The following is a 25,115-nucleotide window of genomic DNA, read 5'->3' on the forward strand; positions in this document are numbered from 1 at the left end:
CCCTGGCCATCCAAAACAAATGGTTGAGCAAACACTTCAAAAGGTCAGAAAAAAAAAAGCCAAGAAAAGATGACTTCATAGAACCAAAGAATGTAGTAAAGCAACACATCTTTCAAGAACATGTTATTTCCCCCTCCTCAAACACAAAATCTCTAAGATGTTCTGACAATAAGGAAAAAATTTAAAATGCAAACATGGATTTAATACGCCTGAATTTTGGAGGGGGGGGTTCTTTGTTTTAGAATTGTTTACTGCCTTAGAAAACTGCAAGTAAATGGACTAAGGGAACAGACATATTTCTGCTAGTATTCATTTGAATGCAGGGGCCTATATTTAACTGAGAAAGTAACTGTTTACTTAAAGATAAGTAAAAGGAACAGCTGTCAAATTCTCTGGCTCCAAGAAACTATCTTAAAGCTTGCAACTGCAATTCAATCCCACACATTCACTTATGATCCCAAAGACATGAGTTACAGATTCTAAAATCAAATTAAACAAAAGGACTCAAAATGCAGAATAAAAACACAGAATACACTCAGTGCTTCAGGATTCAAAAAGTGTTTTTAAAACCATTTAAAAAAAGTTATTTAAATAATCATTCACCAAGCTAATCTGGTAAAAAAGGTCATATTAAAAATTCTGCCAAGAACCACTTACAGCCCCAGTCTTATCAAGACTTACCTGTACACACAATGTTAACTTTCCTGTGGGTGACAAATTCAGCCAGGCCTGGTGAAGCTTTCCAAGGTGCTGACATTGCAGCTAGATGGTGCTCGGCACCTTCCAGGAACTGCCCTCTGCCCCACGTGGCAGTGCTGTACCTACAGTGCTGCCCTGCATGATCACGGCACACAACACTTCTCCAGAACTGACCCAGAGCCCTTCTGGCTGCTAAGCTTTGGGATAGTTTCACTGTGCTGAGGATTTACACAGGGCTTTTGTTCCCTTCCAGCTTCTCAGGCAGGGGGAGAGGGCAGGAAAATCCCAGCTGTGGGTGCTGTAAGGCAGCGTCCTCTCTGCCTCTCCCCATCACACAGCTCTGTACCCATTTACTCCCCAGCTCTCGACACTCAGCCCTCCTCACTCCCAGACCCATCACAGCCACACTAGGGGACCAGAAATCTCAACAAGAATTACCTACTAATTAAAACAAACATAACTAAAGAACCCCAAACCCAGGTTAATTTTCCTATATAAGCAGCTTAGAAAATACCAAAAGGTTAGTCAAAGACTGCAGCACACACCTACCTCATTGGCTCTTTTTATTATCTTGTCATCTACATCTGTGATCCCCATCACCATGATAACTTCAATTCCAAAAAACCTTGTCATTATTCTTCGAATTATATCAAACCTAACATAGGAGCTGGAAGAGAAAGAAACACGAGCTTTTGAACATGCAGTAGTAAGAATAAACTAAAACAAAAATAACCAACAGCCACAGGGACAATCTAATTAATCCCAACACTTGCAATGAGAAGATCTTCAGTACATAAGGTGTTTTTCCAAAACCAGTTGCTACCTGCACAAAAGTCAAGCAAATTTCTCTTGAACTGGCCTACCCTCTTCTGGCATTAGTGACACATTACATCAGATTTTCTGAGTGTTTTCTTTTGTTGCATCTCTTTATTCAAAGGGTATCACAAGCTACAGGAGCTGGGAGACTCTTTCAAAGCCAACAGGACAAAATGAGACACAGAGATCAGATATTCTTGAAATACATCCCTTAGGCTTAGTATATCCTAACAGGTTTTCAAAAGTCATGCAGCAAAAGAACAGGGAGAAATAAAGCAGGATTCAAATTAACTTTTCTTAGGGTTGAGTAACAACAGATACCATCCACCAATAAAGTATTTCATTCATAGACCACCACAGATCTTTTCTGATAGCAAAGAGTAGATGCTCTATAGCTTATTCTGTTTTATTTACACTTGAGAATAAAAGTTATTCTGAAATTTATTCAGGGCTTTTACCACAAAGCAGAGTATTTAATGCTGATAGATTGATGGATATACAAGCTGTAGAGGGCTGCTGCAGCTCCTTCTGCTCACAGACTCTCCATTTCTAATTCTCAAACACACTTTGACTGATTTAAACTAAATTACCAGGTGGGATAGTAGAAGGTGACTAAAATTTCTGTGTCTGCCCTGCAAGATGATGAGAATCCTCAGTCTTTCTGGGCTGTTTTCTCCAAAGCCAGCAAGGAGGTTCACAGACCTACAGGTCCCATTTCATTCACAGTATCACACAAACTGCAACTCCCATGGCTGCCAGAACAAAGAAGTGTAAGCAACTCCAGAAATGGATTTGCACCCTTCCCTGCAAGTGCCAGGTAGCACTAAGGTACTGATTTAGGGATGCAGAATATCTCAATGAAGAAAAATACTTTTAGTTGTTGTTTGTGCCGTGTCCATGCTGAAAAAAAGACTTTTTGAAAGCCTTGCTGCCAGGGAGATAGTTTTTAATGAATAGCAGCTCACTGGGAGTAAGGCTGATCTAATGTGGTGACACGATTCCATAAGAATATTAAATTGGCCTTTGGATCCTGTTCAGAGGAACAACGCCAGCATCAAAAGCTTGATATTAGATTTAACAGCCCTGCAGTCACTGTTCCCAGAGCAGGCACAAATTTCACACTGTTCCCTGTCCTCTCATCTTCCAACTGAATTAATGGAAGAAACTCTGCAAGAACAAGAGCAGAATTCCTGATACCACAGGGTCTTTACCACTTCAGCACTGATAAAAAAACCCAGCCAAAACAGACAGTCAAGATCAGGGGGTGGTAGAGCACGTGCAAGAGAAATCTCTCATGGCTGGTTTTACTCTTACTTCAAAGCATTCAGCCAGGAACCTGGATGCCAACCAGGCTGCAGGTCAAACCAGTACAATCAAGGTCAGACCCAGAACTGGGGGGAAAAAAATATTATTATTTGCCTGTCTTACTTTTTTCTCTATATAGAATGGGTGTTGGATGTCATATGGAGGCAGACAGCATCTGTTTTTAGGACTGGATACACAACATACTAGAGAATGTTAAATTATTTAGAGAAAAAGATCTCCTTGTGGAATGGAAACAGGACAGAAGAAAAATAATGCCATTATTTCCAAATTCTCTTCAAGGATCTCAAACTCATTTCCATGATCCATTTCTGCTTTATTACCTGCTCCATTTGTTGTGTTTGGCACATGTAAGACAGAGGGGAAAAAAGGGAATTCTAGTAAGAAAAGAACATGTGGCAGAAGTACATCAAAATGAGGGTATTTAACAAGAGCAGCAGAGTAGCAACAGCCACCACTCCATCTGACTTTTTGCTATTGCCCAGGGCCTCTCCTGGCCCCCAACAGCAGAACACATTTCAGCTGTTCTATGGTTGGACCTGGCTACTGCGGAAAAAAAGATACCATTTTTAAAAATAAATAAACAAATAGAACCAAGAGTGCTCCACCATCCTGAACAAATCAGCTGAGCAACAGAATGTCAACACTGACATGTGTAAGACCAGAGATACTGGAAAGGAACAGCCAAGTCCTCCCACGCTGGAGGGTTTAACTGATGAGAAAAGAGAGCAAAAGGTCTTCAGTGCAGACACCTTGTCAGGCAACAGGAACAACAAGTGAAGGTGGTTAAAGATGTGCTAAAACAGAGAATTATACCTGGTGTATCTGCATGATACACCAAAGGCAATATTCAGTACTAACCATCCTTTCTTAAATTAGCACGTGAAGAGGTCAGACCCGGGTGAGGAAGATGTATGGAAAACCTCCACAGTGGGAAAGCCTGAAATTGCTAGTTTAGACATGGGTAAGAAAAGATAGGTAAAAAACCAGCAAGTGTAAGCAAGGCCTTTCTACTCCCTCTTTTAATCAAGGAAGTTGAGGGCAAGAGACCACTGAAAAAACAGACATTTAAAAGCTACAGAGAGCTGCAAGACCAATGGGTTAAACTCTCCACCTCTATAAAACATTGTGGTCTAGATCAACTATACCCCTTAGGACAGAAGCATCTCTGCAATTCCCTTCCCTATTACACCATGTCGGGGAAGACAGGCCCTACCACACTAGAGAACCTCAACTGAGGGATAAAGACAAGAAACTTATAACCATCTTTTTTACACAGTTACTTTCAAGTGATGATTTTAAATTGTGATTATTTCAAGGTAAACTGTAACGTAGCCCATATCACAAAGAGCTGTAGATTTAAATACACCAATTACTAAGACTTTCCTGAAAATACTAAGTACAAACAACAAGTCCAAGATATCGTGTTCTTGATTTTTAGGTCACAAGTAAAAAGCTAGGTCAGTTTTCTGCTGAGACTTGACAAAAGCAAGGAGGAAAAAGACACCACAACATATACACAACAGTACAGCAGCATTAACATCAGCACTGACAACAGTACTTTCATATAACTGGTATTTTTACAGAACAAAGCAGCAGTTGTGCAGTTACTGCGATGGCTCAGTTCAACATGAGCAAGATTCAACACAAGTTTCTGAATGAAGTTGAGACAGGATGAGAAGCTGTGAAATCCCTTACATTGAATGGGAATTATTCAGTTACTGAAATGCACAATATCTGATCTTCATACAGATGGCAATTATCTGATAAACCCCTGCTCTTCCAAAGAGCACAACACAACCTGCTCTTTAAGAACCTTAAGAGCAGCTTTAACTACTGCTGCAACTCTCCTCAGTTTCACAGGAACAGCAGACACCCTGCATGTCTACTCATCAGGCATGTTGTTTTGAAACAAGTACCAGCAACTTCTTCTGGTGTATTTAAAGTACTTTTTCAAAGTTACTTATAATGAAGCTAGGTTATTGTTTTAACAATCCTAATGAACTACAGAGAAAAATGTGCTGCTCTGGATTGGTTTTTTATTTTTAAACACAGTAAGCCACTACAGTGTTATTCTGCAAAAAGGCCTTTAAGCTACCTGGACTTTCTGAGATTTAAGATGCGATGTGTTCATCTATGAACCTTGAAAGCACTTTTCTATTAGCCAGCCCTGCATGGCTTTTCCTTGGTGCAAACACAATGCCTGACCTAACCTGAGGTGAAACTATCTTTTCACACAGCTGAGAGGCTCCAGGATCACAACTCCTCCACATGAGAGGTCACACTATGCTGATACGATTTGTAACAACTCACCCTACCCAAACAAACCGCACACATTCCTAATGCTTCTTCCCAAGACACAGACACACATTGTCTCTGCCTTAGCCAGGCAGCAGACCCAACAGCCCCTTTATGGACTACCCCAGCACAAGAGGAAAAATACATAACAAACAGACTTTTGCCCTTTGCACAGCACAGGAGGCAAAGGGCTGGGCCTCGTGTCACCGGTCACAGCTCTGTCACCAGGACACACACTGCAGCCTGGGGATGTCCGGCACTGTATCCCTGGCACCCCTGGCGTGGGATGTCCAGTGCTGTGTATGCGCCTGGATGCCCCCACGGAGCCATCCATGACTCACCAGGCGTGCCCGAGGTGTGCATGGTCATACACCGTTGGCCCACAGCTGTACCTGCAGAGAGGGGAGGCAAACAGAATCACAGAATTGTTAGGGTTGGAAGATCACCCAGTCCAAACCCCTGTCAAGGCAGGGTCACCTACAGCAGGTGACACAGGAATGTGTCCAGGTAGGTTTTGAATGTCTCCACAGAGGGAGTCTCCATGAGCCACCTGGACAGCCTGAGTGCTCTCCCACCCTCAACATAAAGAAGTTCTTTCCCATGTTGAGGTGAAACTTCTTGTGTTTTAGTTTATGGCCACGGCTCCTCGTCCTGCTACTAGGCAATGCCAAAAGGAGCCTCGTACGATCCTCTTGACACCCATCTTCGAGATATTTATATGTATTGCTGAGATCCCCTCTCAGTCTTCACTCCCCTAAACTAAACAGGCCCAGCTCCTGCAGTCTCTCCTCGCAAGAGAGACGCTTCGGTCCTTTAATCACTTTTGTGACCCTTCTCTAGACCTTTATCCAGCAGCTCCATGTCTTTCGTGTACTGGAGCCCAGAACGGGACACAGGAGCTGTTTCCGGACACAAACCGCTCCTGTCACCCCCGCCCGCCTGCCCGCCGCGCCGCAAGGCGCTACCAGGTCGCCACTCCTTCCGTGGCCAGCACGAGCGGCTCCTTGCTCCGGCTCCGGCTGTTGTAAGCCACGATCCCGCTGCTGCACCCCGCCGGAGGCGCCCACTGCCGCCGCCGCGCAGCGCCCGAACACCGCCGCGCTCCCGCCTGCCCCTGGCCGGCACCGGCACCGGGGCCGAGCCCGCACCGCCGGGCGGCCGCCGCCGCCGCCCCGCGCAGCATGGCCCGCAGGCTGCCCGGCCGCGGGCGGGGAGCGGGCACAACCCGCCGCCAGAGCCGCGCCGCCCGTGCGGGACCCGCGGCGGAGCGGGGCCGGGGCCGCCGGGGCGCAGGAAGGGGCAGGGGCCTGCGGCGGGGCGGGGCCTGCGGGCGGGGCCGGGCCGGGCCGGGCGCCACCGCCTCCCGCCGGGGCAGCGCCGCTCCCGGGCCGCTGGGGCCGCTCCCGGCGCGGTCTGTGGAGCGGGGCTTGGGCCGGCAGGGCCCCACTGGCACGGCGCGTACCCAGCCTTGTGCTTTGGTATAACCCCAGCGCGGCTTCTTCCTAGCGAGGTTTTTGAGGGAGATGTTCGTAGGAAATGTGTGACTAATTCAGCATAATGGTCTCCACTGTGTCGAGTCAATTCGGTCACTTTAGGGAATGAATCTCTTTTTGCATTGCCTTTCAGGTCAGAGAACGGCTGGCAGCCTGTTAGCTCCTGAAAATAAAACATGGTGTGACAGTCCCAAGCTGGACTTAATAAATCAGAGTCTTAGAAAACACTTAAAGCACCCCCCTGACTCCCACGTACTTGTATAAAGTGTTACCTGACCTAGACGTTTTCAAAAATGACAGCAAGTGCTGCCGAGTACTTGGGAGGTACCCTAAAGGCTGACTGTCAAGGTCTGCTTTCTCACTGGGGATTTTTTTTTCTTTCTTTCAGAGCATATCGAGGAAATGGAGCTTAACCGGCTGCAGTACCTTGAACCACAGCTACTCAACTAGAATGAATAACAGTGTAATGGAACAGACATAAGGGTACCAAAAGTATTTTTGAATACGAACCTTGTTTCCAAAAGTGAATATGAACAGATACCAAGGAAACAAGTGAGAATTCCACAAGCTTATAACCACAAAGATGATCAGAGGGGTGGAACAGGTATCCTATGAAGACAAACTGAGAGAGTTGGGGTTGTTCAGCCTGGAGAAAGCTCCAGGGAGACCTTACAGCACCTTCCAGTACCTAAAGAGGACTTACAAAAAAAAGGGGAGAGCGACTCTTTACTTGTACAGATAGTGACAGGACAAGGGGGGGAACAGTTTTGAACTCAGAGAGGAGAGATTTAGATAGATGTCAGGAAGAAATTCTTTACTCATAGGGTAGGGAGGTTTTGGAACAGTTTGCTCAGAGAAGCTGTGGATGCCTGATCCCTGGAAGTGTTCAAGGCCAGGTTGGATGGGGTTCTGAGCAACCTGGTCTAAGTGACAGGTGTCTCTGCTCAGAGGGGTTGAAACTGGATTATCTTTAAGGTCTTTTCTAACCTAAGCCTTTCTACGAGTCTGTGAATATTTTCCCAGATATTTTTCCAGCTCCCAACCAGATGGCATCCTTAACTGAATATCTTGTGATTTTTTTTTTTTTTGCCTCACCCCCCCAGGTTTTTGTACCCATCCTCACAGATTGCTGTACTATTAATTTCCCCATTCTCTGTGAATCCACATCAATCCCAGGCTTTGCCAAAGAGCACTGCAGGTCTAGTGCCCTCTTTAGGAAGCACCCTCTTGGCATGTGTTGAACTCAAGGCCTGTGAGCTCCAATTATGGCCACCCTTGCTCTTGTACAAGGAGAGTGAGTGAACTGCCAGGGCCAGTGTGTTGTCTGTCCTGCTCCTGACTGTCTTTCACACAATCTTCTACGCAGGCTGTTCAGGGAGAGCCTTTTCAGGTCTCTCAGACCACTGTGTTACCTGCTAAGGCACCTTGCTGGTTTTGGGAGGAAGGCAATACTGAACACACACAGCTTTTCTGGACTGGATGCTGCAGGTCTGCCTGTGGTGAGCTGCCTCACAGAAGTGTTTGTATTGTTTCCTCTTCTATGTGCCAGGGATGACTTTAATAGATTTTTCTCGTAAGTAATAAGATCATTTAAAATTATTGCTTTTACATAATACTTGATGTCTGTCTACACCTTACCTAATTTTAGAGCATATCAGATATAAAGCCCTACCAGTGGCAAATGTTTCCTTTTTCTTTTAATAGGTACTTTCCGTAGAATTTGTCATTTAACAATCTTAACATTTTGATCAAATAAGATACCTATTTTATGGGCTTGTTAATTTAAGACTACCTAGGATGAAATTCAGGATACCATCCAATAACCTTTGTAAATGTTTGCTTTGTATGTTTCTCAGGAAGCTTCACAAGCCAATTATTTCAGCTTCCATAATGAGCTGGTTTTGATGTCTTGCTGTTCAACACACATCTAGTTAAGACTTGTCATTAACTCTGTTGTCTTCTTTGTTCTGTATGGTTCTGAGCACTTCGTCAGAGTTCAAATCAATACTAAGTAACAATGGATGTTTTTTAGGCTTAATTCCAGGTTTAGCTACCATGGATGAAACTGCCAACAGATCAGAAGAATGCAAGAGCCTTTTCTTTCCCATTGGTTTCAGAAGGCTTAGTGTCTGTGCTAGCCAGACTGGCTTTTAGCATTTAGTCCCAAAACCTCTATGTCCTGCTGTAAAATGTTATTTTCTGATGGTGGGAAAAGCCACAGTTATTAAATGCCTGAAATAAACAGCTAACATCATTCATGCTTGAGATTTAATGCAAAAGAATACATCCAGTGGAATGGTGGAAAGTGTTCTTCAAACACCAAAGTACAAAAAGAACCTAATTTCAAATGAAAGCAAAACTAATCCTGGTGGATAAAAACCATAAATTATTCATGCTAAAAATACCAGCATTCTCAGAATTAATTGGTTTGTGGCTCTAAGCATACCTCCACTTTATGCCACCTGTACCTCTACCCTTACTCCTGCTCTGGGACATGTGTAAGGACACAACAGTCATCTACCAGAAAGGCAGAACAGCAGCAAAAGGCTTTATGCCATCAGGAGACCTTTGCATCCACCTGGAGTAGAAGATGCCTTTGGAGGTTGCGAGCAGTTGGAGCCAAGGTACACAAGATCAGTGCCAGGCCTGGGCCTGCTGTACTCCTGTTACTTCAGCACTTGCTGAATAGCCAGGAGGAAATGTGATCTGCAGAGCAGTGCAGCTCTTAGTCACACTCCCACTGCAGCATGTCTGCCTGAGCTTCAGGTAAACTGTTGTTTCAAGGGGACACACATGTATTTCATATCGTCAGCTCATGTTCTCATGTTTTTCTTAAGAGTCATCAAGGCTAAAACTTCCTTTAAATGAAAAACTGAAACTCAAAGGTGAAGGGGTGACTCCTGTGTTTTCTGTTCCTTTATCTGAGTATGTAAGACAGCAATGTTTCCCCTCCATCCTTGATCAAAAAGGAATCTGTTACAAGCACAGCTGTGTGTGCTGTCCAACAGCAGCGCTGGCAACATTTCTGTGGTGAGCAGGGAGGATCTTTGGGGATTTTGGCTCACCTGGCTTCTGTATTTTCCAGTTTCCAGTCCCAGGAATACCTATAAGATTTGCCCCCAGAGGTAAGATCCCACAGCATGTTTTGTATCATACATGAATAAAGCTAAAAACCAATTTTCCCTTTCCATGTATTATTAGTAGACACATGCTTTGTAATTTTTTACAGTTTGCCCCTATTGCTAAAGGTGCTGTATTTTATCTTCTAAAAATTCAGCCACACCATCTTAGAATTGTTGACAGAGGAAAAAGATTGCATTTGCTGTGTTAGCAAGAGCATGTTTCCAGTATCTGTGGCCCTTCTCATCAAGTTCTAGCTCAGAAACCTGGCAAGGAAGCCAAATCTGAGAAAATACAGGGGCAAAGGTTATAAAGACAGATTACAAACCAAAAGCAAAGATGAGCTAAATGCACTGCAGTGGACTGAATTTCTGCTGGTGCTCTGCAGTAATCTGTAACTACAGACACATTTTGACTTAACTTTTATAGTCTTTTTATTTTTAGAAAATCTAGGTGCTTATTAGTTTGTTTTAGAATCTTGTTTGATTTTTAAAAGGAGACTAAAAATTGCCTGAATCTTATCACAAATGCTTGGCTCAGAAATATTGTAAATGTTGAGTGGCCATTCCACCAAATATTCACAAGAGTATGTTTTATAAAAGAGAAATCATCTTGAGGAAATCTATTTGAAAAGAGTAATTCTGGGGACAGGGCGTAACACTGAAAAAGAAAATTCATTGGTGGCAGACATATATAACCAATTAAACTTTCTTGCTCTTACCAGAAGTCTATTAGCTCTTAGCACAACCTGCTGCTGTTCAGAAAACCTACTCACCAACTGCTCTGACATACATTGCCTGTTTTTCATTGGAAGTGTTTGGGTCCTGCACCACAGCTGACCACAAGTCTGAGGGTTGGTAAGAATTCAGTCAGGGTTCAGACTGGTGTCTTTGTCAGTGTTTTCCAACTGCTGAGGTATATCTCTCTTGAATTCACTAAAAGAATGTGAATCCCATGGAATATGTTGCCCTTGATCTGTGTTCATTCCATTGACACTCTGGGACAACTCAGATGTATTTGCTTTGGCCTTCTACTGCAATGCACATTTACTTGTTCCAGTCAAAATTTTTGCTGACCTTTAATGTCAGTGTAATGCCAGTTGAAGCTCACTATGCTTTAGAAGTGCAACAGGTGCAAGTAAAAGAAGGCAGTAGCCAGGAAACAGGTGTGAGAAGAGGCAGTGAGTGCAACTGCCTTGGGGCAAGCAGAGAAGGAGATGTGAAATATCTGATTAAAAAGGGAGAAGTTTAGAACAGCAGGCCAATGTCAGGTAGACATTTGGAAAGTTCATTAAGTTCTTGAGCCTTTACTGGGAAGCAGCAAAAGACAAACACAACTAGATTTGTTTTCCAGATTTTAGAATCTAGTCATCCAACATTATTTGGTGACATGAACAGGTATTTCTGGCCTAAATATCTGTAAACAGTATATACTGGCCAGGGCAAATGTGTATTGCATGAGAGGGTGAGCCATGACTCTGCTGGTCTTCGTACTTGCAAACCTCAGCTCTGCTCATCTTGCATGTTAATTGTTTGTACTTTTGTTTCAAAACTTACAACCACAAGCAAAATTAACAGGCTTGTAAAATTCTATTACCATCATCCACGTAAGCATGAATTTAGCTTCATAAAGAATAAACAGACAAACAAGCAAGGAAAAAACCCTCCAAGCATATGTAACTATAGAAGAGGGATTAAGCTATTAAATGGTGCGGAAACAGCAATTCATTAGCAGGAAAAAACCCATCTAATTCATCTGTACTATAAAGTATAATGACAAATGATCAGAAGACACTATCTTTTCTAATAAACAGAGACACAGCTGCAATGATTACATAGTATTTCATACAGCAGTACTCAGCTAAGGCAGAGAAGGAGAAAGAAGGCAGCCAGAATACCAGCTCTGCAGTACGTGCATTTGTGGAACGTTTGGAGGTTTGGGATTTTATGTTCCTTGTATCAAGTATTCTGAACTTTGTGCTGATTAGCTGGGATTACCATAATGACTGGAACGACTATAATTACTAAAAATTTATATTATATGAAGTCTATTTTGCGTATACACACATGGTGTGTATATGACACAGCAGTTGTGCAAGCTGTTGATCTGGTAGTAAGTTCCCTTGATTCCTATTGCTGTGAATTTAGAGCTGTAGTAAGGCAACAGCTTCAAGAAACTTCTGAAGACCTCAGACTGGGGTTCTAAATAGGAAAGATTTCTTATAAACTGAGCAAAGGGGCTTGGGAGCCAAAGGAGGAGAGATACATACTTTTATCCTCTAGACAAATATAGGAAATAGGAAGAAAATTAAGTGCAGGAGTCTCTTCCTTCTTTGATACATGACATTCATTTCTACTTGTAAACCCTTCTCCACAGTAAGAAATGGGCCCCTAATATTAAAAGAACATCTGAAACTCTATTCAAAATCTCCCATCTCTCACCTATTGTAGTTCAGAGGCAAGAGGCCAAAATAAGAAGAAAACAAAGAAGGAAGAAAAGCAGAGATGGGCAGTGGGCATCAGCTCCACACCTTCTTAAACTTTCCACTCTATGGAATATTAATCGCAATATTTCCGGGTGGGACATGCCTGGGCTCCTCTGACCGTTGCTGCAGGACCAAAGGCGGCAGCTGTGGTGTTTCACCCCAGAGATACCGTTGGCTGGCTGGATGCTGCAGCTGGGCACTCAGAACAAATCCAGGCACAGTAGAAACTCAGTTTACCTCTGGTGGAAAAGGTTCAGGCGACGGTGAAGAGAAAAAGGAGAGGACTCTGCCGTAGAGTTTTAATCCAGAGTTTTATTCCAGGATGACAGACCTCTGAATCTTGTAACAGCTCCCAACAGAATCCAGACCGCATGGTCCCGTCTCCTTTTGAGCCCGGGGACAGGGAGAGGGGAAGGGACAGGTGAGCCACCAACCAGGTGTGAGGAGGGGAAGGCTCAAGGGGTAAAGACACTTGGACAGGCCAATGAGCCTGGACCTGAGGGGCATCTTTTGAACTTCTGCCAACCACACCAGGACCCTGCTGGAATGTTAAGATTGATGGACAGCTCTTAGCAGGAGGGCAAAGGGGGAAGGGAAAGGAGAGGTTGGCACACCTGGGGGGTTGGGATAGGTGAAGCAGGAAATGGCGTCACACTGCAACACCACTCTAGAGATGTACTCACACACCTGATTTTATCCTTCCCTCCCCCCCCCACTCAGCTTCCTAAAACAATGGTTGACCTGCTGCTGGGCTTAGAGGGGGGTGCAGAGAATTGAGATTTCTGGGTACAGGTATATATTTGATTACAGCACTATACAGAGCACTGAGTATTATCTTTAAGAGCTGTAAAAGAAGACCTTCGAAGAGGTCCAAATGCATTCTCAGGGGAGCTCAGTCCCTTCCTGTCCCAAGGACTTGTGCAAAGTCCCATGATGGTTTTCTCTGTCACTCTTCTAGTAACATACAAGGAGCTAACAGAGATAGCAGACAACTCTTTTACGAGACAGATGATACCAAGCTCTTTCAACTCAGCACATCCAAACTATCAATACTTTTGTTGAAAGATAGTATTGCTGCAACTTAGCAAGGTACCATTACACTTCAGCGTTTTCCTTCCTATTTTTTTTTTTTTTGTTTATTAAGAGGAGGGACAAAAGTTCCTGTTTAGTAAATTAACAGGTACTTTTACAAAACCATTTTTTATTTATACGTGTAATTACTTGTGTGTGTCTAGAATGATGATTACCTTTTTTGCAAGAATTACTCTTTTTAGGACTCATCTGTATTCTTTTCAGATGTCTTGCCTCTACTGAGTCATAATTATTGGCTTGGATTCTTACACTACCCAGGGGACTGTTAACTACCTTTAATTGCTGACAGTGGCTCACCTTCTTGAAGGTAAGAAGGCTTTAACAACCAGATAGGTGCCAACAATCTAGAATTGGAATAGGAATACCTATTCCCAGGCTAGTGCAGCCATTAGACAACTCCCTCTCTATGCCACAGTAAACCAAAGCACACAGGTCCAGAAACACTGGCTTGGAGCAATGCCTACATGCCATGGTGCTTCTAAGTTAAAAACTTGAGACCTTGTGTATGTGGGTTTTATTTACTTCAGCAACTCATTTTTTTACAGCAACTCCTGGAAACAGAAAAATAAGAGGAAGAAAATAACGGGAGAACTTACAGGGATCTTCAGAAAACAAGGAAGTGCCCTCTGACATCTGCCCGAAACAGCAGGTCGGTATCAGTTCAGAAAGTTTGGTCTGTGGTACCGTCTCCACTCCTCAGAAGTATTTGGGTGCATGTTCCCCACTGGAGGGTGGGAGGGAGGATACTGGAAGTATTGCTAAACTGTGCCTGTTCTTCCCTGAGAGCCCCAGTTCACACACCAAGCTGCTGGCAGCAGCAGAGCCTTTGAACAGGGCTCAGCCTGGGCTGAGGTGCCCGGCCAGGCCGCCGCTCCTGCAGCGAGCACAGCGCCAGGGCCTCACTGAGCAGCGACTGCACCAGCGAGTCCGGGCGCTCACAAGTGATGACTCAGTCTCCCCTAAATTAGGGGATTGCCGGTGACGTCTGCTAAAACAACAAGAGGCAGAAAGCGCACATTGTTTTGCTTCAGCAGAGCTGGGGTAGGTCCTTCCAGCCCCGCCTTCCCCGCTCCTCGATCCCGGCAGAGACGGGTGCCTGCAGCCTCCGGGACATGGCAGCGACTCCAGGACACAAAGGCAACGCTGACCGACAGCGGGGCTCCTCCGCACGACCGCCGGGACACTCTGGTGGAGAGCACAGGGCTCTACCCGAGCTCCCCTTCTGCTCCTCCCCTTCTGCCGGCAGTAAGCCCTCTCCGCCGGCAACCATGCGGGGCGGGGGCGTTCCGCCGCCAGCCTCCTGTACAACGCAGCCCCGGCGGCGTCCGCCGGTGACCGTTCCCTCGCCACTGAACGGGACAAGGCAGCCGCAGCAAGCTCGCTGGCTCGGACACCCTCCCTCCTTCCCTTTTCCTTCCCTCCCGCCTTCCAGGCAGCCCTGCCTCGCGCATGCGCACCCGCCCGGAGACCGCTGGGAAACGTAGTCGCGCTGCGTCCCTAACGGCTCCATTTTCTCCCCGTCGCCAGAGGAATTGCGCGTGCGCAGGCCCGCCCCCTTCCCTCGGGCGTTACCGCCTCCTCTGCCGCGGCGCGCGGTATCCCGGGCAGCGGTGTCACAGCGGGGATTGGCCAAGGGGGCCGCGGGGCGGGACGCGAGGGGCGCGGTGATTGGCTGGGGCGGCTGTCAGGCGCCGCGGGGTGATGGATGCGGGTGCCTGCTGAGGAGGGAGGGACGGAACGCTCCCCGGTTCCCCTCAGCGTCCGGTGTCGCGCCGGTCACAGCCCTGCCCGCAGCGCGGAGTGGCGTCGCATGGTTCTCAGTGTTCCCCTCTCCTAGGAAGGGCTTCGGAGCCGCTCCATCCCGGGGCGAGCTGGCAGGAGGCGAGACTCCTCCAAAGTCCCGGTACCCTACCGCAAAAGCATTCACTTGCCCCCGCGATTCCCCCCAGCCTCCCCGCGGGCCGCTCGCCTCGCAGCCTCCGCACAACTTCACCGGAGCCTCCGCCTTCCCCGGGGCTTCCTTCACCCCACGCCCACGCCGGCCCTGCGCCGCCCGCCCCCTGGCTCGGCCCGCATCCCCGCCGCCTTCCCTCCCTCCCCAAACGTGAGTAAGGGAGGCGGGCCGATGGATATGCGGAGGTTCCGGGCGGGGGAAGGGATTGAGTGTGTGCGGTGAGTGTGTGTGAGAGAGAGAGAGAGAGAGTGTGTGTGTGTGTGTGTGTACACAGCGCTGGGAGAGAGCGCATGCGCCCTGGCTGGCGGGGCCGAATGTTTCCCAAGTGTTTGAAACTGGTATTTGGGTTTTCCACGTTGGATCTAGCGCGGCGTATGGGAGCGAGGAGGCTGCGTTGATATCGCCGGGGAGCGGCGGCGGCGGCGGCGGTGAGGAGGAGAGCGGGGAAGGGGGGAGCGGAGGAGAAGCAGAGCAGAGCGGCGCTGGCGCAGGCAGAGGGGCTGCCGCTGCCTCTGACAGACACTTTGCAGAGCACATTTTGTTTCCAGATTGTTTCGGAGGAGCTGGTTTAAGCCCCCCTCCTTTCTCCTCCTCCTCCTCCCCCCCTCCCCTCCCCACACACACACACACACACACACACATACACACACACAAATCCCTCTGATTGTTCTTACCACCTCCTTCGTGAATTACCCACAACGACAGCCATTCAATCAGCTGCTGCTGGCTGTAGGGGACTAGCGGAGGGTGTGTGTGTGTCTCTCTCTCCCTCTTTTTCACACAAGAGGAGTCAGATGTAGCTTCCCTCGGTTTTTTTGGGGGGAGCTACCGAGAGAGGTGGGCAGGGAGTGAGACCTTCATCGGGGTTACCGTCTTTGAAGGGAGCAGCACTTGCTCTCACACGGAGAGGTGTGGGGAAGGATTTTTGTTTCTTTGCCGGATGAAAATGTTGAGTCCTGCAAACGGAGACCAGCTTCACCTAGTGAACTATGTGGAGGATTATCTGGACTCCATCGAGTCTATGCCCTTCGATCTGCAGAGAAATGTCTCCTTGATGAGGGAAATTGACGCCAAATATCAAGGTAAGTGTTTTCTATATATCTGTGTGTCCGTGTATGTGGTTTGGGGCTCAGGGGGGGAGGGTGTCTTTCCCTTTCTTTTCTTTAGAGCTGAGCCTCGGCTCCGTTTGCCCCTCTGCACCCCACAGGGATGGTAGCTTTATTTTTGAGAGGTAAAAGGAGGAAGAAAGCCGGGAGGAAAGATCCGAGGAGAGAGAGGGACTGATCTGCAGCGTTAGCTCTTGTCATGGGGCGGAACAAAAGGTCTCCGGCTTTTCTTATTAAGCAAGGACTCTGCTTTTCTGTGTAAATTGCTGGCCAAGAAGGCGGGGGCAGGGAAGTGGGGTGTGCGGTGCACAAAGGGGGGCCGTCCCTGGCCGTGGGGCTGAGGTGGAAGGGTTTGGGGGTACGGAAGAAAGTGCTGGGTGGATAGAGGGGGAAGAGATTACAGCACAACATTTAGGAATGTACAGTATTCATTATGGCTGTAGTAGGGGAGAGAGGCAGCTAGTGAAGGAGGGAGGGAAGGAGGGAGGGAGGAGAGGGGGGTTAGGCGAGAGTGGGGGGCAGGGTGTGCTTTCTTCGCTCCCTCCTCGGTGGGTTTCGTTTCACCCGGTGAAACAGCCCCGCTCCGTTGGGCGGGGGGGCCGAGGGGCAGGACCGGCGTGTGCGGTGTGAATGGGGGGGGACGGCACACACGGTCGCGTTTACGGCCGGGCTGAAGCGCCCCCCTCCCTCCCCGCGCTCGGGGCACGCCGTCCCCGTCCCCGTCCCCACGGGCGGAGGGAAGGCCGGTTTGCGGGACTCGGGGCAGCTTTGTCACTTGGTCGCTGGCGTCCGCTCGGAAGCAGGGGGAGGGGGGGCGCTTTATTCTGTGCCGGAGGTAGTGGTGACAGCCGGGGTGCCGGGAGGGGGGACCCCCTCTCCCTGCCCGCGCCCCCGTGCATGTGGCCTTAGGGGCGGCGGGCAGCGAGCCCTGCCTGCCGTTGCCTCAGCCGCTCCTCGGGCAGCTCACCATGGGAGCCCGTCAGCTCCCGGGGGAAGGGTCCGGGGGAAACTTCCTCAGGAGCCCGCGGGGGCTTTCGGGGTGGGAAGAGAAGAAAAGGACAAGGCGGACATCGCGCCCCAAGAAACCACGTCCAGCTGGCACCTCCGCGCTGTGCTAGGAAGGGGCGTCCGCGCTCTTTTTATAGACAGACCTCGTTAGCATATCGCGGTTGGCCACGCCCGTCGGGGGCGCTGATAGGGCGGGGGCGTCGCCACGGGCCGGCCGTGCTCCGCCTCCCCGCGCGGATTGGCTCCGGGGCCGAGCCGACCCGTCCCGCGCCCCCGCCCCGTCGTGACGTTTCGAGAAGCAACTTTTCCGTGGGGTTGATTTGAATATCTCGGCCGGCCCCGGCCGGCGCGCTCTGATTGGCCGGGTTCACAGTAGGAGGCGGGGCAACCTTGGCCGTCCGGAGAGTGACTGACGTGTCCGGGGTGGGGGGGAGTGGGCGCCGCTGCTCCAGCCGCACCTCGCTCGTGACTGGCCGGAGGGGGCGGGCGCTAGCTCGCTCCCGCCCGCCGTGATTGGCCGCTGCTCCCTGTCAATCACTCGTTTGTTGCCCCGGGAGAGCCCGTTCGGCCCCGCTCGGGACGGCGGGGGCGGGGCCACCCCGCCCCCCCCCCCGCGCCCCCGGGACCGCCGCGGGTTCCGCGGGGACGTCCCGGTTTCCTGCCCGAGAACAATGGCGGCTCCGTCACCTCCGGGGCGGCCCCGGGCGCCGCAGAGGGGCGGGGAGGAGGCCGGGCTCTCGCCCGCGTCCCGCTCGCCGTCGTTCCGCGGCGTCGGAGCCCCAGTGAGGCCGCGGAGCTGCGCTGGTAGCGACATGGCTTCCCTCCGGTTGAGTGGTGTCTGTGATGCCGGGAGCGCGCGTTCGCCAGTGCCTCAGAGCGCAGCTCTCCGCTCCCGCTGTTGCAGCACGGCGCGGCAGCGCGGGTTCCTGGAATCGCCGTGAGCCGAGGCTCCCGCGGCGGCAGCTGCAGCCAGCCCGAGCCGCAGCACGGCCCCGGTGGCTCCCTCAGCACCGAGCGAGCGGCTTTGCGCTCCCGGCGCCGGGGCTGAGCGCCCTCGGCTTTGCGCGGCCCCCGCTCCGTGTCGCACATGCCAAACGCGCCCGGGCCGGGCCGCGCTCGGCGCGATCCCAGCCCGCAGCCGGGCGGGAATGGCAGCGGGCAGTGCTGGAACCGAAGTTTTCCCGGCGCCGAACTTCCGTCGGTAATGGTTTTGTGCTGTTCAGACAGACCGTTCTTCATAGAAGATGCCCACCCACCAGATTCTGACGGGTTAGACTGATGGCATCAGTCAAGTGCCAAAGCTTAACGCAGAAAACTGCATTTCAGCCACTGAAAACCATTAACTCTGCGTATTCAGCCTTCCCGAATGTAGAATCTGCTGTATGTTTGAAGGATCTTTTGGTGGCATCTTGGGCATACAGTTTTTGGTATTTTTTATTTTTGTTTTGGGCTTTTTTTGTAGGTTAAAACACAAGTTGCTTAAAATGGTTAATAACATATCGGAATACTGATTTGGTCAGATAGGCTATACTGCAGAGCCAGCTGACAGACAGGTCGTGCTTAACCAATGTGTGAAGCGCAAGCTGCAGCTCTAAAATCTGAATAAAGCTTGCGTAATATTTCCATGTCTTCACTGGAAATCATGTTTAAAAACTCTGCCGAGGAAAGCCAAAATCTAAACCACGGGATAACTCTTGGTTTGCATATGTGTCACATGTTCCTATGAATAAATAAATACTTAGAAAATGTAAGTTTAAAAACGTTTTGGTAATGCCATTGGCATGTATGAGAGATCCTAGTTTCTGTTAGATGAATTAAAGTCAGATCTTATATATGTATATTTAATATATTTTGCTTCTCTAAGACAGACTGTTCTAACCTGTGAGAAAGGGAAAATTCAGAGAAGAAAGGAGATGCAGGAAAAACATTCAGTGTGTTTTTGAGGACTTAATATGGAGTGCTGAGTGTCCTGTATGCTGTAGTTCATTTGGGTATCATAATGAAACTCAAAAACATCTTCTTAAAAAGAGGTTTCCAGAGCCATTCTTGAAGCTTTAGATACTTTGTGCATTGTTGTTTTATAAACTGTTAGAACAATCCTTGAGGTGCAATTCAGGATGTACCATATTTTAAAGCAGAAGCTCTAGCTGCTCCCCATTGTTGCCTATCATCTCTAATGTTCTTTTAACTTTACTTCCTGCTCTGCAGTAAGTAGTTAATGAAGATAATATTTTTGTGTTTTAAAGAATAGCAACATGTATTTTACAGAAAGTATAGGTGGGAAATAATCTAAACATCCTGGATATTGTAATCCTAGTTCTGCAATCCAGGGATTTACATGGCCTCATATTTTCAGCAGAAATAGCTCGACAGTATTGGATGAAATAGCTTTAGGTCTAGACCATGTATTTGGTGCTTCTGCATCTCCTGTCAAGTAACCCAGCAGGGTGCTCCTAGGCTGGTTTGTGCTTTCTTTCTGTCCCACTCTCTTTCTCCCACTCTGTCATTCTAACTGAAAATGTTAATGTTGTTATATGGAAGATGTCCACTAATTTCCCCTCTAATTTTTCAGTTAACCTTGGAACTTTTGATGGTACGTTTATTGGTTTAGTTACTTCTTTTTAATTACTGAAAAGTTTAAAGGGAAGCATTATCAACATACGTAAAAATATATTTAGTCACTTTTTTTCTCCTAAATCAGCATTTGCATTCCATTCCTGTGGGACCACCTAGAACAAAAGCAGTCCAGTGGAGCCATGAGCTGCTGTCAGGTACAAGCTTCAGGGCATCTGTCTTTGATTGGAGCTGCATGTTACAAGAAGTTGTTGCTGTATGGAAGGAAAAATGGGAGGTTTTGTTTTGCCATTCTCCCTGTCAAAAATATTTATAGTTTTTATTTCTTCTTTGCAGAGATTCTGAAGGACCTGGATGATTACTATGAAAAATTTAAACGGGAGACAGATGCTGTGCAGAAGAGGAGAATGTTGCACTGCATACAGAGAGCCTTGATTCGAAGTCAGGAACTGGGGGATGAGAAGATCCAAATCGTCAGTCAGATGGTGGAGCTGGTTGAGAACAGAACAAGGCAAGTGGACAGCCACGTGGAGCTGTTTGAGACTTGTCAAGAGACTAATGACACCACTGGGAACAGCGGGAAAGCCAGCCAGGATAAGTCGAAGAATGAGACAATCACACAGGCTGAAAAGCCCAACAACAAGAGATCGAGGAGGCAACGGAATAATGAGAACCGAGAAAATGCCTCAAATAATCATGATCATGATGACATCACCTCAGGAACACCAAAGGAGAAGAAAGCAAAAACATCCAAGAAGAAGAAACGATCCAAGGCTAAAGCAGAGCGGGAAGCTTCTCCCCCTGACCTTCCTATTGACCCTAATGAGCCAACATACTGCTTGTGCAACCAAGTCTCCTATGGAGAAATGATAGGATGTGATAATGATGAGTGCCCCATTGAATGGTTTCACTTTTCTTGTGTGGGACTCAACCATAAACCAAAGGGCAAATGGTACTGCCCCAAATGTAGAGGAGAAAACGAGAAAACTATGGACAAGGCGTTGGAGAAATCTAAAAAAGAAAGGGCATACAACAGGTAGTTTGTGGACTTTTCATAGTGAAGGAAAAAACCCACCAAACCAGTGTATTTATTGTCAGTGTCACCTTTGTTGAGGTGAAAGGATTGTAAAATGTATATTTTTAAAGGAGGTTTAAAACTGAACCATTCCTGTTACAGGGACGGCAATAAGAAATTTTGGGTTTCATTTGGTAAGCTGTAACAAGAATGTGGTCTGTGGACCAATGTATTCCAAAAGTAAAATTATAAGAATATTCGGGTCTTTCTTAAAAGATAAATTAATAATTTTCTTTATTTCTTTTCTTCTTTTTTTCTTTTTTTTTTTCTTTTTTTTTTAGTGCTGGTAGCACTCTACCCATTAAAATTTTGACAAATATCTCTGAAATGTAATTTTGTTTTCTTTAATGAAAAATGTTATTTACATTTTGAGTAAAATTGATAAATAGTTTAACCACCTGGCTGTATCTGAATAAAGCTGCAATACATTGCAAAAGTAACTTCTTTTGGTGATAAGCAAGAACAAACAAAAGGAGGGTAAAATTTGGTTCCTGCTACAAAGTGTCAGTATAACAGTTCAATAGCAAATGTTTAAATAGGCTTAGAGGATTATTTTTTAAAACAAAAAGTTAATGGTTAAATTTTAAACAACAGATATTTTATATGCTGGCCAGGTACCACAAAGGCCATTTTTAAATGATTGAATATGTTTTGTATTTAACCAGGAAGTGGTTTAGTAATGAGACATAACATAAATGAAGCTTTATACTGTCACAGATAGTGGTGTAGCAATCCTTAATTTGTTTAAGTTGTATAAATGTACATTTTAAGTGGAGTTGCACTTACTGTATTATACTTGGAAATGCAGCCAAATGCCATTGTGTAACCAATGTGCATTTCCTGCTGTATGTATGAAAATTGTACAGATGTGATATTAAGAAATAAATGAAATGACTTTGACAGTTTGCTTCCTTAGCAGTCTTGTTTAATGATCATTCATGTAGCTCAAAAACCCAAGAAATTGATCTTTGACCTCAGCAGCTGCAGCAAGCTGCTGCTGGGAAGCCTGAACCTGTTGTAGTGGTAACCAAATTACAGTTCTGATAATCTTCATAGAATGTATGGCCAGCAAGGTCATAGGAGAGCCAAAATAGCATTCAGCTTTCTATCCAAATCTTCTCATTTTGTGCTTGCAGTCACTCCCAGACCCAGACATTTATCTGAAAATCAATAGTACAGAGCTGGTATTGTTCAGTTTTTTTAATGCTTTTTTCACTGGATATAAGTGATTCCATGTTTGTTATTGGGATCTTTTGTGTTTTGGCATTTTCCAAGTATTCCTGCAGCTGTTCCAGGGCAGGCCTTTTTGTTCTTCATGGTCACCCCATACCAAAACCTGCTTTCTATGGCCAGGTGCTATGCCAGGTACCCAGTGCTCTGTCCCTTGGATGGACAGTGAAGCTTGGTCAGGCTGTTTCCTTCACCTTGTGGCTGGAGGGGCCAACATTCTGGTGAGCAGATTTCATCTCCCTGTCACCCTGCAGGCCTTCATCCAGGTGAGAAGGGAGCAGGCAGGACCTGCAGTAGGAAGGCCGTGGAAGTGAAAGTTATGAAATCCAGTGGACCAGGTGAAAGACTCACATAAAAAGATGGGAGCCTGGGATTGGGTTTTTTTAGAACATTCTGTGTATGATGGTGGTGTTTTGTTTCCTGAACAGTGAAACCATACCACTGAAATGACCCTTGTATTCCAAAAAATCCTTCTGTAGGGAGTAAGGTTCTGGATCTAGCCGAACACAAGACAGCTGAAAGGGTTCAGTGTTTTCTAAAAATGTACTGATGGGCCCCAAAATGCACTGCATCACCTTGCATGGATATTCCCTGCTGGAAAAACATAACTCAGTAGTCCTGTTTTAGTTCTAAATAGGTGCACTAAGTGTGTGCATCTGCAGTCATGTTTCCAGCCCCTTCAGACTGTCAGGTTACACTGAGGCACCTGTACCCAGGGCAAGTGTCTGCATCGAATCGTCTCCTGCTCCCGAGCTGGTTTAGGGTTGGTGTGTAATTTTTCTACTCTCTTACATTTCCTTCTCCTTTCATCTTTAAAGCCTTCTGGTTTTCCATTCTCCCTGCACGCTTACTGGTCTGTCCCGCTCTTCTGTGCCTCCACCTGCTGTTGTTGTGGCTGATGCTGATGTTTCTGGTCTTTTCTGCCTCAGCTGTTCTGGTGTTCTCCCACCAGCCTATGCTGAGAACATCAATACTTAGCAGCAGGGCTGTACTAGTAAAACCCCAGTGAAACTTTATATAGGAACTAGAGCAGACAAGGTTTCAAACCAAGCCTTTTCCACAAAATGTCTGCATTGATTGTGAGGGATATTTTAAATGTGAAAAGCCAGAAGCAAACAACAAAAATGCAAAAGAGGATGGTAAGAATGTTCAGCTATAGATGGATCAGTAGAGCCATATTTATACTGCCCTTAAATATTTCCAGCTACTGAAGGCTGGCTGTGGTCTCCCATTTTTCAGTCTTTTGCTGAAGACAGCTGCTGATCTGTAAAGCAGCTTGGAGTTACGTCCCTTTCCACATTTTTTCCCAGGCTTGTGTTACCTTCCAGCTCACCCTGTTGCAGGCTGCAGCACTGTTCTGCTCTTGGCCCTGAGGGCTGAGTGCACTGGCACGGGACAGCCTGAAAGGTCTGGTTTCAGTCGATGGGCACGATTAGTTGGATGCAAGGGGCTCTGCAGTGGCACTAAGCTCTTTGTTGATGGAAGTGGAGCCATCTTGTGTTATACTGACACACTGCCAAGCGCTGCTGACTGTGCAAACTCTGTCCTGGCTTTGGTACTTCGTCTAAAATGCTGTCTTAGTTATTCACAGTGAATTCAATGGCCACAAGAAACTTCTATATTTTGAGCCAATTTTTGTAATTTCTGCGTGACAGATCAGCTATTTTGAAAAATTTCTTATTTTGGCCAGCAGAGTGATTTGGGGAGATCATCTGCCTGGTTTGAGAAAACATGTGACTCTCCTGCTGACCCTTTCCCACTGAGGCTGCCAACAAAAGGTTTGTGAGAGAGGGAGGCTCCTCTAGGAGCTGAGCTGAGGCTTCATCTCCATTTCCCACGGGTTAGTAAACAGCTCTCAGGTGTTGCAGCATCAATGCAAAGTATAAAAATCATTGGGTGTTTTCTGAGGAGGAAGTCATAGCAGCAGGAGTCACAAACTTCTTTAGCTTCTCACTGAAATCATTCAGGCAGCTGTAATTGCTGCTCTTCTGTGTGGTAGGGGTAGCAGGTATGTCTGTATTGTGTTACTGAACCCTTGAGCTGATGATAAAGTCGTTCCAACTACTGAAAAGTGGTGGTTCAACACTCAAGGCAGCTGACAGCAGACCTTGCCCCGGAGTCGTCCCTGTCCTCGGCAGCAGATTTGTTGTGCAGTGGGCCAGCTGGCAGTGCAGAAGTGCTGCTGGAGGCACAAGTTGGAAAGTAAAAGGCATCAGTCAGGGAGCCCTTTGGGTGCTATGTCAGCTCCAATTGCAAAATGTTCCCAGCCAGCTGGGGAGAGAGCGAGAGAACCACTGCAAGCCTGAACCAGCAGAGCAGAGCATCAGTTTCAACAATTGCACCATCTGAAAGCATCCCAGTCAAGCAGAACTACTGTCTCCACTGAGCAGCAGCAACCTTCACCATACTGCTGGTATCATTAGGCTTAAATAGGTTTCTTACTAATTAAGCACATTTGCTGATAACCTGTATCCTAATTTCTTGGAGTGTGCAGAATAAATACAATCCAATTGGACTGCTCCACTGTTTGACTTTTCATAGGGTATTTTTAGTTAATCTTTTAAGTTGTAGTAACAATGAAAGAGATAAAAGCACTGTAAACAGTTGCAAAGAATATAATTTAAAAAATTCTGTAAGATAAATGCTTCAAAACAATGTATCTTTGTAGTGAATTCTGTTGTTTTAGATTTATCATCATTCTCATGGCCTGTTTGCTATATGTACATAAACCTCCCCCCACCCTTGTGCATGAATGGCTCAGAAGAGCTGGTAATTTCTGAGTATGAAAAGTAGTGTGAGCGAAAGTAGTGTATGAAAAGAAATAAGCAAGCTAATAATGATC

At 46.9% G+C, this 25,115-nt stretch overlaps 2 protein-coding genes across 4 annotated transcripts in view; one reads left to right on the forward strand and one right to left on the reverse strand.

The window, feature by feature from the left end:
- CARS2 (cysteinyl-tRNA synthetase 2, mitochondrial) overlaps positions 1 to 6,319 on the reverse strand; it is a 35,098-nt gene extending 28,779 nt beyond the window's left edge. Inside the window, exons 1-3 of the mRNA XM_036380384.1 lie at positions 6,102 to 6,319; positions 5,478 to 5,528; positions 1,249 to 1,366 (exon numbers count right to left, since the gene is read on the reverse strand). Coding sequence (XP_036236277.1) covers positions 1,249 to 1,366; positions 5,478 to 5,528; positions 6,102 to 6,319 — 387 coding nt within the window. The remainder of the gene's footprint in view (positions 1 to 1,248; positions 1,367 to 5,477; positions 5,529 to 6,101) is intronic.
- Positions 6,320 to 15,302: 8,983 nt separating this feature from the next.
- ING1 (inhibitor of growth family member 1) lies at positions 15,303 to 21,943 on the forward strand. 3 transcript variants are annotated; one of them, XM_036390711.2, is made up of 4 exons: positions 18,400 to 18,595; positions 19,967 to 19,987; positions 20,096 to 20,165; positions 20,305 to 21,943. In XM_036390711.2, the coding sequence occupies exons 1-4, from the start codon at positions 18,482 to 18,484 to the stop codon at positions 21,006 to 21,008; spliced, it is 909 nt and encodes a 302-aa protein (XP_036246604.1). In that variant the 5' UTR covers positions 18,400 to 18,481; the 3' UTR covers positions 21,009 to 21,943. The 3 variants fall into 3 exon arrangements, with proteins under 3 accessions (XP_036246624.1, XP_036246596.1, XP_036246604.1); XM_036390731.2 differs by lacking the exons at positions 18,400 to 18,595; positions 19,967 to 19,987; positions 20,096 to 20,165 and adding exons at positions 15,303 to 15,430; positions 15,647 to 16,362; XM_036390703.2 differs by lacking the exons at positions 19,967 to 19,987; positions 20,096 to 20,165 and having other exon boundaries at positions 18,107 to 18,595.
- The last annotated feature ends 3,172 nt before the right edge of the window (positions 21,944 to 25,115 follow it).

This window comes from Molothrus ater, chromosome 2 (genome assembly GCF_012460135.2).
Source record: "Molothrus ater isolate BHLD 08-10-18 breed brown headed cowbird chromosome 2, BPBGC_Mater_1.1, whole genome shotgun sequence".
In the NCBI taxonomy this organism is placed as follows: domain Eukaryota; kingdom Metazoa; phylum Chordata; class Aves; order Passeriformes; family Icteridae; genus Molothrus; species Molothrus ater.

Coding starts and splice junctions, on each gene's coding strand:
- ING1 (XM_036390703.2), top strand. CDS start 18,238: ATGCCGGGAGCGCGCGTTCGCCAGTGCCTCAGAGCGCAGCTCTCCGCT. Junction 18,596..20,304: donor CCGGCGCCGAACTTCCGTCG/GTAATGGTTTTG, acceptor TCTTCTTTGCAG/AGATTCTGAAGGACCTGGAT.